The sequence below is a fragment of the Mobula birostris genome, chromosome 3 (genome assembly GCF_030028105.1).
Source record: "Mobula birostris isolate sMobBir1 chromosome 3, sMobBir1.hap1, whole genome shotgun sequence".
Taxonomy (NCBI): domain Eukaryota; kingdom Metazoa; phylum Chordata; class Chondrichthyes; order Myliobatiformes; family Myliobatidae; genus Mobula; species Mobula birostris.
Genome location: NC_092372.1, coordinates 185784503 through 185801443, shown reverse-complemented (window position 1 = coordinate 185801443; position 16941 = coordinate 185784503). Strand labels below are relative to the sequence as shown.

Here is a 16941-nt window from a genome sequence, read left to right as displayed (position 1 = left end):
CAGCAGACACAATACTGTTGAGTATAGTGAGTGGGGGGAGTATTGGGGGGCTCCTCCTGAAGTCCACTGTCATCTCCACAGTCTTGAGCGTATTTAGCTCCAGATTGTTCTGACCACACCAGTAGTGCAAAACCAATCCAAAACCAAAACAATTGCTATTTGTCTGTGACCGTACGGACTGTTACACATGCGTGATGCACCCATAGCTCCAATAATTGCTTCATAAGTCGAACCCTTTATTTGATCCTTTATTAGCAATTATCAAACATACAATTAAGCATTATTGTGTGTTATCTCAGCGGTCAGCAAAACATATGATCTCTGCTACAAACTGCCACGAAATAAGCAAGCGTACACACCGTATTCCCTTCGCTCTTACCATGCCCCCTCTAATGTGACTAGTTACCATATTAAATGTGCTACAGAACACAAAGCAGATAGAAAACAGATACATGGTTCCTACTAATAATTTAAGGTCAAAAGAAATAGAAGTGGGAATAAATTATTTGTCCTGTTATCCTTGCTGTGCCATTTAAGAAAATATGATTGGGATTTTTCAGGAGTATGACATGGAGATAAATGATCAAATTCTTTGTTTCTCTTACTATGCAAAGATCTATCGATCTCAGCCTTGAATATACTCAGTAACTCAGTTTTCTTGGGTGAAGATCATGGCGGATCCAATCTAGTTCTTAACACTACTTTCAATCTTTCTCCTCATATACAAATATCTGTTAATCCTTCACACTGAATGCATTCAGTGACTTCACCTCCAGGACTCTCTGGCTTAAAGAATTCCATAATAGTCTGAGAGAAGATATTCCTCTCATCTCCAGCTTAAGGTGTGTCCTTGAATAAGGAGACAAATATTTACACGGTATGTTGTCTATGTGGACTTTAGAAAGGCCCTTGACAAGGTCCCACATTGCAAACTGATTTGGAAAATTAAGTTGCTTGGGATTCAGGGGCAGCTAGCAAGGTAGATTCAGAAATGGCTTAATGATAGGAAGCAGAGGGTGATAGATGAAGGTCGATTCTACGACTGGGTGCCTCCTGTGACTTTTGGGGTGCCCCAGAGGTCAGTGTTGGAACTTGTGTTGTTCTTTAAATATGTAAATAATTTGAGTGTAAATGTACATGGTGTGATTAGCAGGTTGGCTGATGATACTGAATTAGAGGATCTGGATAGGGAAGCAGGTTACAATGAATTACAAAAGTGATATTGTTCATTTAAGGAGGTGGGCTGAGAAATGACAAATGGATTTCAACCATCTTGGACATTCAAACCATAGAAGGACCCATACAGTACCGTGAATGGCAGGGTAACTATGAGTGTTGTGGAACAGGGAGACCTGGGGGTACGAGTGCACAGATCACTGAAAGCGGCTGCACAAGTAGAGCGATGAAGAAGATGTTTAGCATGCTGGCCTTCAGTCAGGGCATCAAGTTTAAGAGCAGTCCCCATCCCTCTTTCCCTCTCTCACCTCATCTCCTTTTCTTATTTATTCATTTACGGGATGTGGGCATTGCCAGCTAAGCCAGCATTTATTGCCCATCCCTAGTTGCCCTTGAGAAGGTGGTGATGATGAGCTGCCTTCTTGACCTCTGCATTCTCTGAGGTGTAGGTACTCCCACAGTTGACCCAGTAATAATGAAGGAAAAGCGATATGTTTCCAAGTCAGGGTGGTGAGTGACTTGGAGGGGGATTTCCAAGTGGTGGTGTTCCCAGGTATCTGCTGTTCTCGTCCTTCTAGATGGTAGTGGTTGTGGGTCTAGAAGGTGCTGCCTTAGGAACTTTAGTGTGTTGTAACAGTGCATCTTGAAAATGGTACACACTGCTGCAACTGTTCGTCGATGGTGGAGGGATTGGATGCTTGTGGAAGGGGTGCCAATCAAGTGGGCTGCAATGTACCGGATGGTGAGAAGCTTCTTAATTGTTGATGGAGGTACACTCATCCAGGCGAGTGACGAGGATTCCATTACACTCCTGACCTGAGACCAGTTCAGTTTCCTGTCAATGGTAACCAGGAATCTCTCTGACGGTGGTGTCTGAAAAGAGGATGCTGTCCAAGTTGCATGCCATCTTGGACAATGTCTCCCATCCACTACATAATATACTGGTTGGGCACAGGAGTACGTTCAGCCAGAGACTCATTCCACCGAGATGCCACACTGAGCGTCATAGGAAGTCATTCCTGCCTGTGGCTATCAAACTTTACAACTCCTCCCTTGGAGGGTCAGACATCCTGAGCCAATAGGCTGGTCCTGGACTTATTTCCATCTGGCATAAGTCACATATTATTATTTAATTATTTATGGTTTTGTGTTGCTATATTTATACTCTATTCTTGGTTGGTGCAACTGTAACGAAACTCAATTTCCCTCAGGATCAATAAAGTATGTCTGTCTGTCTGAATCACAAATGGTGCAGAATATTGTGCAGTCATCTGTGAACATCCCCACTTGACCTTATGATGAAGCAGCTGGAGACGGTTGGTCCTAGGACCCTTCCCGAGGATCTCCTACATTGATGTCCTTGCCTGCCCATCAGCTCCCTCTGATGCTCCCCCCCCCCACTTTTGTTTCTTCCATGGCTTTCTGTTCCCTCCTATCAAACTCCCCCTTCTCCAGCTCTGTATCTCTTTCACCAATCAACTTCCCAGCTCTTTACTTCACCCCTTCCCCTCCCAGTTTCACCTATCACTTGGTGTTTCTTTCTCCCCTCCCTTTTAAATCTACTCCTCAGCTTTTTTTTTCCTCCAGTCCTGCCAGAAGAAGTGGTCAAGGCAGGTACAATTGCAACATTTAAGAGGCATTTCATAGAACATAGAATAGTACAGCACGTTACACGCCCTTCGGCCCACAATGTTGTGCCGACCCTCAAACCCTGCCTCCCATGTAACCCCCCACCTTAAATTCCTCCATATACCTGTCTATTTTGATTGGGGGAAAAGGCTTGAGGGTTGAACTGGGCACCTGAGATTGATGGAGAGGATAATATGGTCAGCATGGACCAGTTGGCTTCTGTGCTATATGACTTTTATCAGTTTATGAAGTAATCAGACCATTGTTATAAATAAATGAAACATCAGCCTTCCTAATTTTACCTGTCATAAGAAATAGTCTGTTGAGCTTCCTAATTAGTTGCAGAACTTATTCTTTGGTGAAACATAACTTGGAACTCAACAGTGCTTTTGTATTGAGCAATTTCACATTTTCCCCAATTATAATGATTTATAGATTTCTCCCTTCTCACTTATTTTATCTCTAATTGTTTTAAAGCCCCCTCATCTACTCTTCACATTTTATCTGCCTTTGTATAATCAACAACCATGCTTTTGGTATGTTTTTCCAGTTCATTTATATAAATTGTTAAAGGCTGTTCCACCACCAATTGCTGCAGCCTGTAGCACATCACTGGTTAAACCAGGAAGAACCATTAATGCCACCTGTTTTTGTTACTCTGCCAAGCTTCCACCCAAACCATTCTAACTTCACTTTCAAATCGACGCTATGAAAATATATACAGTATCAATGTTGCTGGGAATTCAGAACCTGAGCTATAGGGAAAGGTTGAACAGGTTCATTCCCTGAAGTGTAGGAGAATCAGGGGAGATTTGACAGAGGTATACAAAACTATGAAGGGTATAGGTATGGTAAATGCAAGCAGGCTTGCACTGATATGCACTGAGATTGGGTGAGACTACTAGAGATCATGGGTTAAGGGTGAAAGGTGAACTTCACTGGGAGGATGGTACGAGTGTGGAATGATCTGGAACGGAGGTGGTGGGTGCGGGTTCGATTGCAACATTTGGGTAGGTGCATGAGGGGGAGGGTTATGGAGGGCTGCAGGTCAACGGGACTTGGCAGACTAATACTTCAAGGTGGGCTGAAAGGCCTATTTTCTGTGCTGAGTTGTAGGATTGTAATCTTGAATGGTGTAAGTGTCGATGAGCACATGAGAGAATACCTTGTCGGGCTGGAAGGGTGAATCAAACTGAGGGGATTGCTCTGTTGGCAGTCATTTAGATTGCAAAAGGGCCACAGGCTCATCAAATTAATTCATGGAATCACCTCAAGATATGATGACATTCTGAAGTATTGAAATACAAATAATCTAGGAACTAGCGGAGAACAGGGTTGAAGCAGGCACAGTAACAACATTTAAAATAAATTTGAATAGGTGCATGAATAGAGAAGTTGAGAGAGATGGGGGCCAAGCACAGGCAAATGGGACTGGCTTGGATAAGCGTTTTGGTTGGAATTGACAAGTTGGCTGAGAGGCCCGTTTCGGTGCTGCATGACTTACAAGTAAAATGCTTTCTAGTGCCTCGTCTATGTTCAATGGCTTCCTGCGTATGTAAGTACTATTATATATTCATTTAAAATTACGCAAATTTAAAAGCTTCGAGGGATAAGATAAAATATAGATGTGGAGTTTTTAAAACCAAACCGGCGTTGCAGTTAATTTCGCAGTATTGTAATTATTTCTTGTTTTACGCTCCTAACGATTGTGTCTGAAGCATCCCATGAAGTGCACTGTAGCAACAAAAAATGCTTAAATAGATAAATGCATCGTGTTACAAGATTGCTAAAATAGTTAACCTTTATAAAAACCATCCGCACAGAGCGGCAGGAATTACTTGAAGCCGTCAGCACTACATGGTTAATGCGGAGAGCATTTATTCATAAAGCCTTGATATTTTTACCCACACTCAATCCTTATAGTGTGCCCCGTCCTTATTGGGGCTATCCCACTTCCTACTGGAGAAGGGAAGTACTGCATGCCTGTAACCTGGGGTTATGTCACATAAAACACTCGTAAATGCAGTGAACATAGATTCTGTACAATATTACATTTTACTCCGAGAGCTATTTTTCTTTAAACTTCAGAATGTCGTTGTATTCAATTAGGAAGCCGAATTTATTTTCGCACTCATATTATTTTTACAGGCAACTACTTGCATTTCTTCCTGTGGCTTTTTTTTTGCAATGTAATTTACTTGATGCAAATAACAGAAGGTGCAAAAGTTTCAGACATTTTTCGGATGCTTCTAAAATACCACATAACGCCCACTCATAAACACTACCCGCCACAACCGAACCTGATGGCTTTTATATTCAGTCTGCACGCGGGATCAAATCATCTCGTGCAAGTCTGCAATTGGTCGCGTGTCTGCTGACGCCATCCATTTTCGAATGTTGCAAAACAAGAGCCCCGATTTGTATGGCTCCTACTGCTGTCGATCATCTATTATTGCTCCCCCACCTGGTTCCTCCTCTTTCAAGCTGAGTTGCAGTGTGCAATGCGTTTGTTCTGGTTGTGGATATAGTGTCGCCTTCTTACAGTTCACACACACTCAGCAAGGTCCGGAAGCGGCAGGGTATTGGAGAATGTAGTAACCAGTCTGCTACTACCGCCCAGAAACAAATTCTGATCATAACCGTTTTAACTCTCTTCAATGAGCGGAGGAAGAAGACGGTGCAATAAGTTTTTACTGTAAACATTTCCATTTTAATTACTGAAGAGAATTGGAGAATAAAACGCAGTAAATTGAACTAGAGAAGAAAACGCGAGTCAGGGAGAAAGATGGCAGCGAACAGTACGCCATTCGCCAGTAAAACGAAAACCAAGAAGAAACATTTTGTGGCTCAGAAAGTGAAGCTGTTCCGAGCCAGCGATCCATTGCTCAGCGTCCTTATGTGGGGAGTCAATCATTCGGTAAGTCTGTTTTTAAAACGTCACGAAATGCATTGACTGCTGCGGAGAACTTGTGCAGGAAATCACATCAGTCGAATTTTCTTTGGACAGGTTACTATTTTTTCTAGCTTACATATATTTCTTCGTGTGATGGAGTAAAGCTAAATGCTAGATTTGAAAAAGAAGTATTTTAAATGAATTGTGCATATGTATGAGGAATGTTGCAGCGTTGCTAGATATGACACTTCATGATAAATATCGATGCTCTGCATTCCGCTTTAAATGAATTTGTGAAATGACAGCTGGTTCTTCTAAATACTTCCTTTGATAAATAAAACTAAAGTTAGTCTATTGGTTATTGTTCCTGTCTTCGATGTATGTTCTGCAATATTTGGCCAGGGGCCTGGAACCGTATTCATGCGACTCTTAGTGGGTTTTAAGACCAAAGGCGATGGCCTGGAAACCCCTCAGTGTCAACTTTGTGTCTGATCCTGACGTAATTGTGATTGACGTTTTATTTGACCATTTGGAAGCTCATTGTGATTCCTATAAGGAAAGCCCAGAGCGAAAGGGGCTTAGCCGGGAATTGCAGGTTTTAAAATGTGTGGGAGTTTAGGAGAATGACAGCCTCATTCATTCCTGGTGTGTGGGTTGGCCAATACACTGTAGCCCCCCAAAATACATGTCTGATACATTTTTCAAACCTGAAAATCTCCACCTCAGCATTGTAGTGGCCTGTCTGATCATAGTTTGTGCTTGGGTTGTGAATTTTGCATGTCAATATGACAGGAGTTTTTTCACTGATCACCGATAGATTAACAGTTAAAACCTGTAAATGTGTAAAACCATCTTTCTACCTTATTTCATATTGCTTTTGTTATGAGACTTTTAATATTTCCTTTATTTAAAAACTGAATCAGCAGTCAAGATCCTGTCAGACTTTGTTTCTCCGTGCTATTCTCTAATTTACACCGTACAGTACTTCAGTTATTAAAAAGAACTCTTGGTTAAACCATTCAGCGGACGATATGGAGGAAGAGTTGGGAAATTGGTTTATTATTGTCACATGTACAGAGCTACAGTATAAAACTTGCTAGTGCAAGGTAAAACAATAATATGTTGCAGAATAAAGTGTTACAATTACAGAGAAATTGCAGTGTAAGTAGGCAGTAGGTACAAGGTCATGACAAGGTAGATTGTGAGGTAAAGGGGACAACTTATGGTACTAGGGGATTGTTTAATAGTCCTGTGACAGTGGGATAGAAACTATCCTTGAGTCTGGTGATATGTGCTTTCAGACTTTGGTATCTTTTGCCTGGTGGGGGGGTGGGGTGGGAGGCACGTGGAAGAAGAGGGAATGACTGGAGCTGATGTGGTCTTTGATTATGTTGGCTGCTTTACTGAGGCTGTGAGAAGTGTAAACTGAGCCCATGGAGGGAAGGCTGGTTTCCGTGATATGCTGAGCTGTGTTTACAATTCTCTGCAGTTTCTTGTGGTCACATACAGTGCAGTTGCCACGTCCAGTTTAATAAGATTTTGTTTGCCTAATTATGGCATTAGATGAACATTGGATACGTTAATTCCAAGTCATTTGAGGAAAAGTGCAAGTTTCAAATATCTTTATTGTAGAACAAGTGCAACACATCCAATAAACCGGATTTTAAACACCGTTAATGATACTATCTGAGAATTGCTTTATAGTGTGAAGTTACTGAGATTTTGCTCTAGCTTTGAGGCTAAGAATGGAAACTCTGCCTTTCAGTGGTTGGTTGAGGTGAGGAGTAGTAAGACATTGGGAATCATCCTTTTGATGTACTAGTTAAATTTCAAATTGTTAATGTTAACAGAGTTGCTATCAAAGTATGAAGGACCTATCATATTACTGAATGGCAGAGCAGGCACAGGGGACTAAGTGAGTCAGAATCAAGAGATGTCATCACCAATCTATACTGACTGTGGTCTCCCTAGAAGGAAGAGCAGGATGACAGCTACTGTTGCTTCATTTGCTTTACATTCTTTGTGCTGCTCGGTTGTTGCTGGTTCACCACAGATTTTGAGTGTTACATCTTGAAGTTTTGTCCCAGATGGTGTACGTCTGTGAAATTTAATAATAGGGAAATGTGACTATTTTTTTCTATAATGAGAAACGTAAACGTCGGCTATTTGCTTGAGTGATTAGAGTTGGGCTACTATGAACTGGCATTGTCCAACAATTTTTTCCAGTCTTTCAGCAGAGGTGTTGCACTCTAAACTTCCCATTGGAAAGGAGCTAATCGTGTTAACGAATGGGAGAACTAACAATTTGAACTTCAGAACTAAGGTCACTCAAATCTCAGACCACTTGTATCTTTACATCTCCAGGCAGTTGATCTCCTAGCCATTGCTCATTGAACTAAAAAGACCATGGGCTTTCCATGCAAGATGCTCAACCGACCTACCCTCGCTGTATGAAGCTTCCTGACAATATTTCACGACAAGACCTTGGAAATTGAGACCATTGTAACAGTTTAACTGGTGCAAAATGTATCTTGTTGATTGAAGACCTCCTGATTTTTATTACCAAGGTTGGCAAATTGCCAATTATAAAAGGGAGTACTTTTATAACACATTTTGATAAATTATAGTTACAACATCTGGATATTTTACAGGAACTGCTGAAAACAGTAAGTAATATTTCTTTGAAGAGAAATGATCTATATTTGAGTTTGAAGATCTTTTGTATTGGAAAGCATGAATCAGGTAGTTTTAAGTGCAATTCTCAGTAATAAAGCTTTTCTGCACTTGTTTAGCTGTCTCAGCCTGATTACACAGATTTTACAAGTGCACCTTACACTTCACAATGGTACAGAGAATTTAATGGGGTTTGAAAGTTTCAGATAATTTGGAAATTAATGCTTTTTCAATGTGTATATATATTATCCAAAACTCTGGAATTGTACCCAAAATGAAAATTCATCCTAAATACATTTGTGAAATAAAGCAAGTTCAGGTCCACTACTCAATTTATGTATAGTCACACCAATGAGTGACCGGTTGAGACTGGCAGGATGGATTTACCAGCTGGTGCAGGGCTGCAGGTATCTTCTGCCATGGAGGAATTTGGTTGGTGGTCTCATTTCCAACTTGCAAATGGTACAGGTTACAAACAGTTCACAGAACAGAACTCCACTGTAAGCTAGGGAGGATCTGTATAGCTATTTTAGAAATAATGTTTTTCATCCAAGCACTTCTTCAAAAAGCAAAATTTACTTAGTCATAGTCATACTTAATTGATCCCAGGGGGAAATTGGTTTTTGTTACAGTTGCACCATAAATAATAAATAGTCATAGAACCATAAATAGTTAAATAGTAATATGTAAATTATGCCAGTAAATTATGAAATAAGTCCAGGACTAGCCTATCAGCACAGGGTGTCTGACCCTCCAAGGGAGGAGTTGTAAAGTTTGATGGCCACAGACAGGAATGACTTCCTATGACGCTCTGTGCTGCATCTTAGAGGAATGAGTCTCTGGCTGAATGTACTCCTGTGCCCACCCAGTACATTATGTAGTGGATAGGAGACATTGTCCAAGATGACATGCAACTTAGACAGCATCCTCTTTTCAGACACCACCGTCAGAGAGTCCAGTTCCATCCCCACAACATCACTGGCCTTACGAATGAGTTTGTTGGTTCTGTTGGTGTCTGCTACCCTCAGCCTGCTTACCTCCTAAAATATAAATTTATTCTTGAAGATAGCAAAAATAAGAAAAAAAAATCTAGGAATCAAAGGATCTCCAGTGAGAAGTAGCAGCCTAGTTTGTCATTGGCTCAAGTTCTAGAACTTTATTCAGTTTTGAAATGTGATCTTAGATCTGAAACATCAGCAGACAATCTACCTCTGTTTGTACACTGATATTACATACTCTGTTTTACTGGAAAAATTAAACATTAAGACTTGCTGAAATATGGAAAGACATTACACAAAAGGTGGCAGAAGTTTGGAACTCTCTTTCAGCAACAGTCATTGATACCAGGTCAATTGTCTTAAATGTGATATTGATTGGGATATTATTAATTGGCTTGAGAATATGGGGCAGGGCTTCCAGAAATAATTAAGCCACACATCACCTCTGATGGAATTAGATGGCACACCGTGGTCAAGAATTTCAGTAAAGGTGACCCCCCCCCCCCCACTTTAGGAAGGCATTGGTGGGCTGTGTTCTTGGGTTATCTTCCGGTAAAGTGGCAGTGCGCTAGGACACGGGCCACTCCAAGTCCAATCAAAGATGTACTTGTTCGTAGTTTAAATCTTATTTACAATTGCAAGGCACCGCTGGATATTAACATCAGTGAGTTGCTTGCAAGTGACGGAGCTGGACTTGTTGTGTACTGTTGTTGTGCTGAGGAGGTGAGCGCTGATTGTCTTGGACGTTTTTTCTTGTGATTGCAAGACTCTGTTGGACATTGGTAATTTAGAATACTGCAATTCTTGTTCACTGGTTAATCAGCAATGCCGACGGCGGGAAAGCTGCATTGTCTCGGTTGTTGTGTAGATAAGGCCCTCATGCCAGGGTGTCACTTGTTGCAGCTGCCCAGGAGAGGAGACATCAGAGGCAGTGACTTGGGCTATATTTTTTTTTGTGTGACTGAATGTTTTTCTGCTATGGTAACCATATGTGCTGTGTGCTGTTGGTAATACGTTTTGGACCTTGGCCCCAGAGGAACGCTGTTTCATTTGGCTGTATTTGTGTATGGCTGAATGATAATTAAACTTGAATCTGAATTTGAAAAAGATCCTTAATAAAGCAGTGTCATCTGTGCATGGGTCAAGAAATCCAGGTGGAAAAATGTTTGTTTACTTACTATTTTTCCACATAAGTTCCATGACTGGGTATTATCAGAATCAGGTTGATTATCACTATATATGTTGTGAAGTTTGTTCTTTTGTGGCAGCACTACAGAGCGATGCATGAAACATTACTATAGATTACAATAAGAAATATAAAAATAAGTAAATAATGGAAAAATAAAGCAGGATGATGAGGTATTGTTCATAGGATTGGACCATCCGGAAATATGAATGTGGAGGAGAAGAAGCTGTTCCTGAAATGTTGAATCTGTGTCCAGGCTCCTGTGCCTCCTCCCTGATGGTAGTAATGAGAAGAGGGCATGTCCTGGATAGTGAGGGTCCTTAATGACAGATGCTGCCTACTTGAAGCACTGCCCTTTGATAATGCCCTCCATAGTGAGGAAGTTAGTGCCCATGATGGAGCTGGCAGAGTTTTCAATCCTCTGTGACTTTTTGATCCTGTGCATTGGAGGTTCCATACCAGGTGGTGATGTAACCCGTCAGAATGTTCCCCATAGTATCTATGTAGAAATTTGCTAGAGTCTTAAGTGACATACTAAATCTCCTCAAACTCCTAATGGCCACTGTTATGCCGCCTTTATAATTGCATCAATATGTTGGCTCCGGATAGATTCTCTGAGGTGCTGAAGGCCAGGGGCTTGAAGCTGCTCAACCTTTCCACTGCTGACCCCTCGATGAGGGTGTGTGTGCTTTCCTGACTTCTCCTTTCTGAAGTCCACATGGCTTCTCCTCACTGATGTTGAGTGTAAGATTTTTGTTGCAACACCACTCAACCAGCTGACCTAGCTCACTCTTGTGTGCCTCCTCATCACCATCTGAGTTGTGCCATTGGCAAATTTATAGATGGCATTTAAGTTGTGCCTAGCAGAACAGCCACGCATATTTATCTATATCTCAATTTTTTTGGGGTAGTGATTTTGTATACTTTGTAAGGGTGAATTTCTGTTATTTGAACAGCTGTAATGTGGGGCTTGTCCAAAGCGCATTCCCTTTCCATCCACCTTTCAGGTTTGCATCTACAGTATTTTAATTTTTTTTTTGTTTGGTTTTGTGCTTTTGTAACTGATGATGAAAATACTCGCAGTGGGGCAGCACTGTGGTGTGAATAAATGCATAAGATGACTTTGCTCCTATTTTTAACATGTCTTGCAGTCAAGTATGTTATATAACAACATGACTGTAGTAAAGTGAAATATCCTACTATAAATCTATCATAGTGTATCGATTAGGAGATGCTGTCATCTTTCATAATCTAAAATTTTATTTTTAATCCTCATTGTAAAGCCCCTAGGTCATTATTAGTTTCAAGTTTTAAAATTTTAAAAGCTGCTGTAATAGAAGTCTATTTAGTCAATGCAATTTTGACAATGCAGTTTGAATTGTTGCTTGTGTGCGCAGGTGGAAGATGGAGGTGGTGGGGAGGAGAAGCATTACTCAGCTGCTCTTTTAATTAATGTTGTGATATTCTTGAGGGAAGTATCTGTTAAAAATACACATTGGGTGCTTGCCAAATGGCTGTGATAGACGTACTGGTGAAGTCCTTTTTTGTTCACAAATTACATGGATTTTTAACAGTAGTCAGTTCTTACACTGATGGTGCAATATATGTTTATTTTCTGATTCATGATAAGGTTGTTGTGCAGTAAAACCAGTGATATCCCATTGAGATGCCAAGATGTTAATGTCATCTTTGTTTTGATTCTAGGTTTGGGGAGAGAGAACTTCTGACTCTGGAGGTGATAGTGACAATCTCTCACCTGTATATGGCATTGTAGTTTTGTAAATATATTTATGCTAATATGATCTTTTTGAAATATACAAGATCCAAAGTGGGACATGACAGGGTGGATACTGAGATGTTTCTCCCAGTTCCTACAAGTTAAGGGGGATGGTCATTTAAGATTGAGGTATGAAGAAATTTCTTCTTGCGGAAAATGAAGCATCTCTGGAACTCTGTTTCCCGAAATCTTACTGAAGCTCAATTAGAGGTTGGGGAATTGAAGGTGATGGGCGACTGCTACAGAAGAGGAATTGAGATCTAGGTCATGATTGTTATTGAATGGGGGTGCAGGAGCTTGAGGATTTGTTGCCTATTTGTGCTCCCTATAATGTTCTCATGGGGCAGAATTACCCTTGAAATATAGTGCTTTAATTGTCCTGCTTTAAGGTAGAACAGCCAAGTAGTACTATTGAATGGAATGTATGTGGTTTTAAGGAACACCTTTGCTGTTTTCCTACTAATTCTTGCCTTGTATATTAAAAAAATTTGCCACAAGAAAATCCAGGATTCATGATCTCAAGGACCCTGCAAAGATAAGTTCTTCTCAAACATCATCTCATAAACATCCTGTAAGAAATAGGAGGCACTGAAATCCACCATTATTAAATATTTCTGAGTTATAAATCCACCATAAATAAATATGGAGAGACTTGGGGCTTTTGGTATCAACAAAAACCAAGACTGGTTTGATAAGAATGACTTGGAGATCAAGGATGTAATTAACTGGAAATGCAATATTTCCTTGGCATGAAAGTTTTATCATGTTAGTTCCACAGGCAACTGACAGCCAAAGACTTAATAAAACCCATAACCTGAAGAGGTCTGACAATTGTTTGATAATCATAACACACATTGATTCTTCAGCACATCAAGGTCATACTTATCAAGAGTTTACCTTGCCAAGAGCCAAGAATGGAAGTGAACTTATCAGGGACAGCGAGAAGTCCTGGCAATGTAATCTTAAAGAACTGAAATCATATAGGACACCAGTGATTCCCACTTGGACTGCTGTGTACAGGTCTAAGGAAGGATGTTCTGTAGTGAACGTTGACTAGAATGATTCTTGAGCAGTTGGAATTGTTTTTATCAGAAGATATTAGGCAGATTGGACATGTACTGTCGAGACCTTGCAACAATGAGAGGTAGTCTAATTAGAATATAATGAAAAATCGACTTGACCTAAGAGATGTAGAAGTCCATGGTGATGATATCTAGACTGAGGGGTTGTAATCTCAAAATAAAGAGTTGGCCATTCTGAGCTGATTTCAGGTGAAAACTTCTTACAGAATATAGTAAATCTGGGGAATGATTTATTATTTTTCCTTCAAGTTGTCTTAGTTGGGGGAGGTGTGGGAATAAGCTCCCGATACCTATTAAATGCTCCCATGCCATGCATCTCAAATAGCCTTTGATAGCCAAGTCCAGCTCTTGGGCTTTATGTGTGGCTTAGCTCTAAGCCCAGAAGAACAGTTTCTACTGAAAGGAGAAGGGGCAAAGGCAGGTTACTGGTGCCTTAAAACTATTTGCTTCAGCCAGATGGGGCTTGTCAGCCATGGTTGGCAGCTTATCTAGGAGAAGGAAAACTCTGATCTCGAATTTTTGCTGCCTTGTGGCTATACCCAGTCTTGGGGAAGGCTTCAGGAATAAACCCTGAGGTAAAACCTAGAGCTGGAGTCCCTAAGGCAATTCTATGTTGAGTTCAACACTAATTGGCAACTCCTGTGACATTGCCAGTGCCAAGCTATGTCGGTCTGTACTGTTCCTTTGGACTCATCAGTTGTGTGGCGAGGAGGAGCCTGCTGTTTGTTCTCCATGTTGTACTGCCCTGGCTTGTGTATAACAGAGACAGCTAGGAAGTTTATATCCATGGTCGACAATGGAGGGCCTCATAATTTATCCAGAAAGACTGTGGAGGCCATCACCAAATATACTTTATTGGTAGAGCCCTAGATTGTAGTCAAGGGTTTTGAATTTGCTCAGGAAAGTTGTGCTGAAATAAAAAGTCTTATTGAATGCTGCAACTGGTGTGAGAGGTTGAACGCTGTGCTCTTCCACCTTTTTTTTAAAGTTATTTTAAATGAGTCTTTTAATATTGCCTGGGGTTATCAATGAAACGGCACAAAGATTAGTCTGAAGCCTTCGTATTTACTTGCATGAAGATACGAGTAAGACCAGGGAGCTGTGGATGCTCATTTGTTCTTTACGTTTAAGACTAGATCAGTTGATATTGGAGCACTGGGAGGTACATGGGTATAGGGGTAGGGTTGTTTGAAAATTCAGCAATGATTGGTTTGACTAGCAGATCAGATATGAATGTATAATCTATTTCATACCTGGTAGTGAATGGCTAATAGTGTGTCAGTTAGTATATTTGTCTTGGCTTTTGTCCTTATTCATCCCTTTGTTGCCTCTGGATACAGCTCTGCTCTACCAATGCATTTGTTTATTCTTGGCCCTCGTGCTGTACACTTGCAAGTTTTAGGTCAGATTCTAGGTTCAGATACAGAGTGCAGAAGTGCAAAGTTATTTTTGCCTGCTTCCTATTAGAGCTTCATATGGTTTGAATTAGAGCCTCTTGTATTCAACCTGTACTACAACACAGCCGCAGTCCTTCCTGCACAAAATCAGACCTTGCATCAGGATGGTTGAAGAATAAGAAAATATTTTGAAATTATGTCGAAGTAGAGAAACCTTTATTCTGCCTCTGGTCTACATTGCAGCTAACCTGCATGCTCATCCCCATTTTAGTCTGAAATTCACACTTTTGGTACTTTGGATTATTAGTTTTTGAAGGTATTCCATACTTAATAGTGTTTTGAGGTGTTGTGTGTTATCTAATATGATGATAGGACCATCCTTATTTTAAATGCAAGGGCTTTGCAGTCTTGCAAACCAGTTGAAGCAGTGAAGAGCTGTCAAAATGAATATAACAGTGCAGGAAATGTGTACTATATTTGGCTCTAGTCTATTTGGTGTTCTTTTTACACTAGCACCACTGATCTTCATTCTCTCTGTAAGTACTGAGGTTGAAAAGATTATATATTGATACAATGTCATCTTTTGTTGGGCAAGGCTGAGTAGTCTTTTGAACACTCCAGTACATTTGTAAGAAATGCTCTCTTTACTTGTGCATACGTGCTGTTTAGGAGGCTATGATAGTTGACATTTATTAAATTTTGTTTTCTAGTCCTTAAATATATTAAAAAAAGGACTAAGGAGTACTTGCATTAAATTTGTGATGTGATAGTACATATTTTGGTTTACTCAAACCTTCTTTTATACCTATTGATACCTGTTATGTGTGAATGTGTGTGTGTCTGTCTGTTCTCTACCTATAAAGCCTTTTTTATAACATTTTATACTCTTTGTACTTCCAAGTGTTGTAAAAGTTATTTACAATGATTTTGCAAATATAAGGGAGCAAGTTTACTGTTGCACAAGGTGAAGTTTGTACTTGATTTAAGTTTAGAGCAAGCATTTTGTTTAAAGTTTGTCTGAATTAATTGAACTTGGCATTGATCGGTCAGTGCTAATTCCTATTATTTGCCAATAGTAAAGAGTTAAGAGTTATTGGGAGTAAGTTTTTCTTCCCAACTTGTCCCACTACTCTTCTGTAGAGTTACTTGTTAGTTTATCACAAAGAGGCTTTGGTTTTACAGCACTATAATCTAAATAGGACAAAGGAATAGTGCTGGCTATGATGAATTTTCACCTCTTAGAGGATTTTGTTATTGAATGTTAGCAATGAGACTAATGATCCAGACCATTTGATTCACATTTTTGTACCAATTGCTAATGGCAAATGTGATTGGACGGAGAAGCAGTGGAGCAAAATTACAATCAGCTGGGAATGTATACTCAAGTCTTTGTGTGTCTACAAGACATATCAAGGGTCTGAAGGAATACCCTCTGTTTAGATGAAAGTAACATCAGCTACACTATAAAAGCTCAACGATATGGAGTGGCATCCCATCCATCATTTTCAACAGTTAACCAGCTGCAGTTTATAAAACTTATAAAATGCATTGAAGTTTAATTGCCATGGTTCCTTTGCCAAGACCTTTCATAATCCAGTACACCACGTGCTTAATTATTGGGTGGCCATTCAGGGTGAGTTCAGGATCTTGGCGAAGGGACCAACCTGTGAGGACTTTACTGAGATAAGATTCTGATTGACGTCTTAGTCATACAGTGAAGGAACAGGTGCTTTGCCCTGATTTGTCCATTCCAAACAAGATGTGTTATCTATGCTAATCCCATTTTCCTGTATTGTTCCTTGTTCCTCTAATCCTTTTTTTATCCATGTGCCTATCCGAATGTGTTTTCAATGCTTTGATTGTACCTGCCTCACCATGTCCTTTGGTGGCTCTCTCCATATTCTCATCACCTTCTTTGTGGAAAAACCTGCCCAAGGCAACATCCTGGCAAATCTCACTCTATCCTCTTTCTTATATTACCACATCCCTTCTAACACCTGCTGACCAGAACTGTATGTTTCAAGTGTGGCTTAACCAATGCTTTATACAGCTCCTGCCTATGAAGGCTACCAAGCTAAATTCCCTCTTCACTATCCTAAGTACAATGTTGTCATTTTCAAGGAACAATGA

The 16941-nt window shown here is 40.3% G+C and overlaps 1 protein-coding gene across 1 annotated transcript in view; it reads left to right on the top strand.

The window, feature by feature from the left end:
- The first annotated feature begins 5301 nt into the window (after positions 1-5301).
- The window catches only part of LOC140195479 (phosphatidylinositol 5-phosphate 4-kinase type-2 alpha), a 242023-nt gene continuing 230383 nt past the window's right edge, over positions 5302-16941 (top strand). Inside the window, exon 1 of the mRNA XM_072253826.1 lies at positions 5302-5722. Within this exon, the coding sequence (XP_072109927.1) occupies positions 5591-5722 (132 nt within the window). The 5' untranslated portion in view covers positions 5302-5590. The remainder of the gene's footprint in view (positions 5723-16941) is intronic.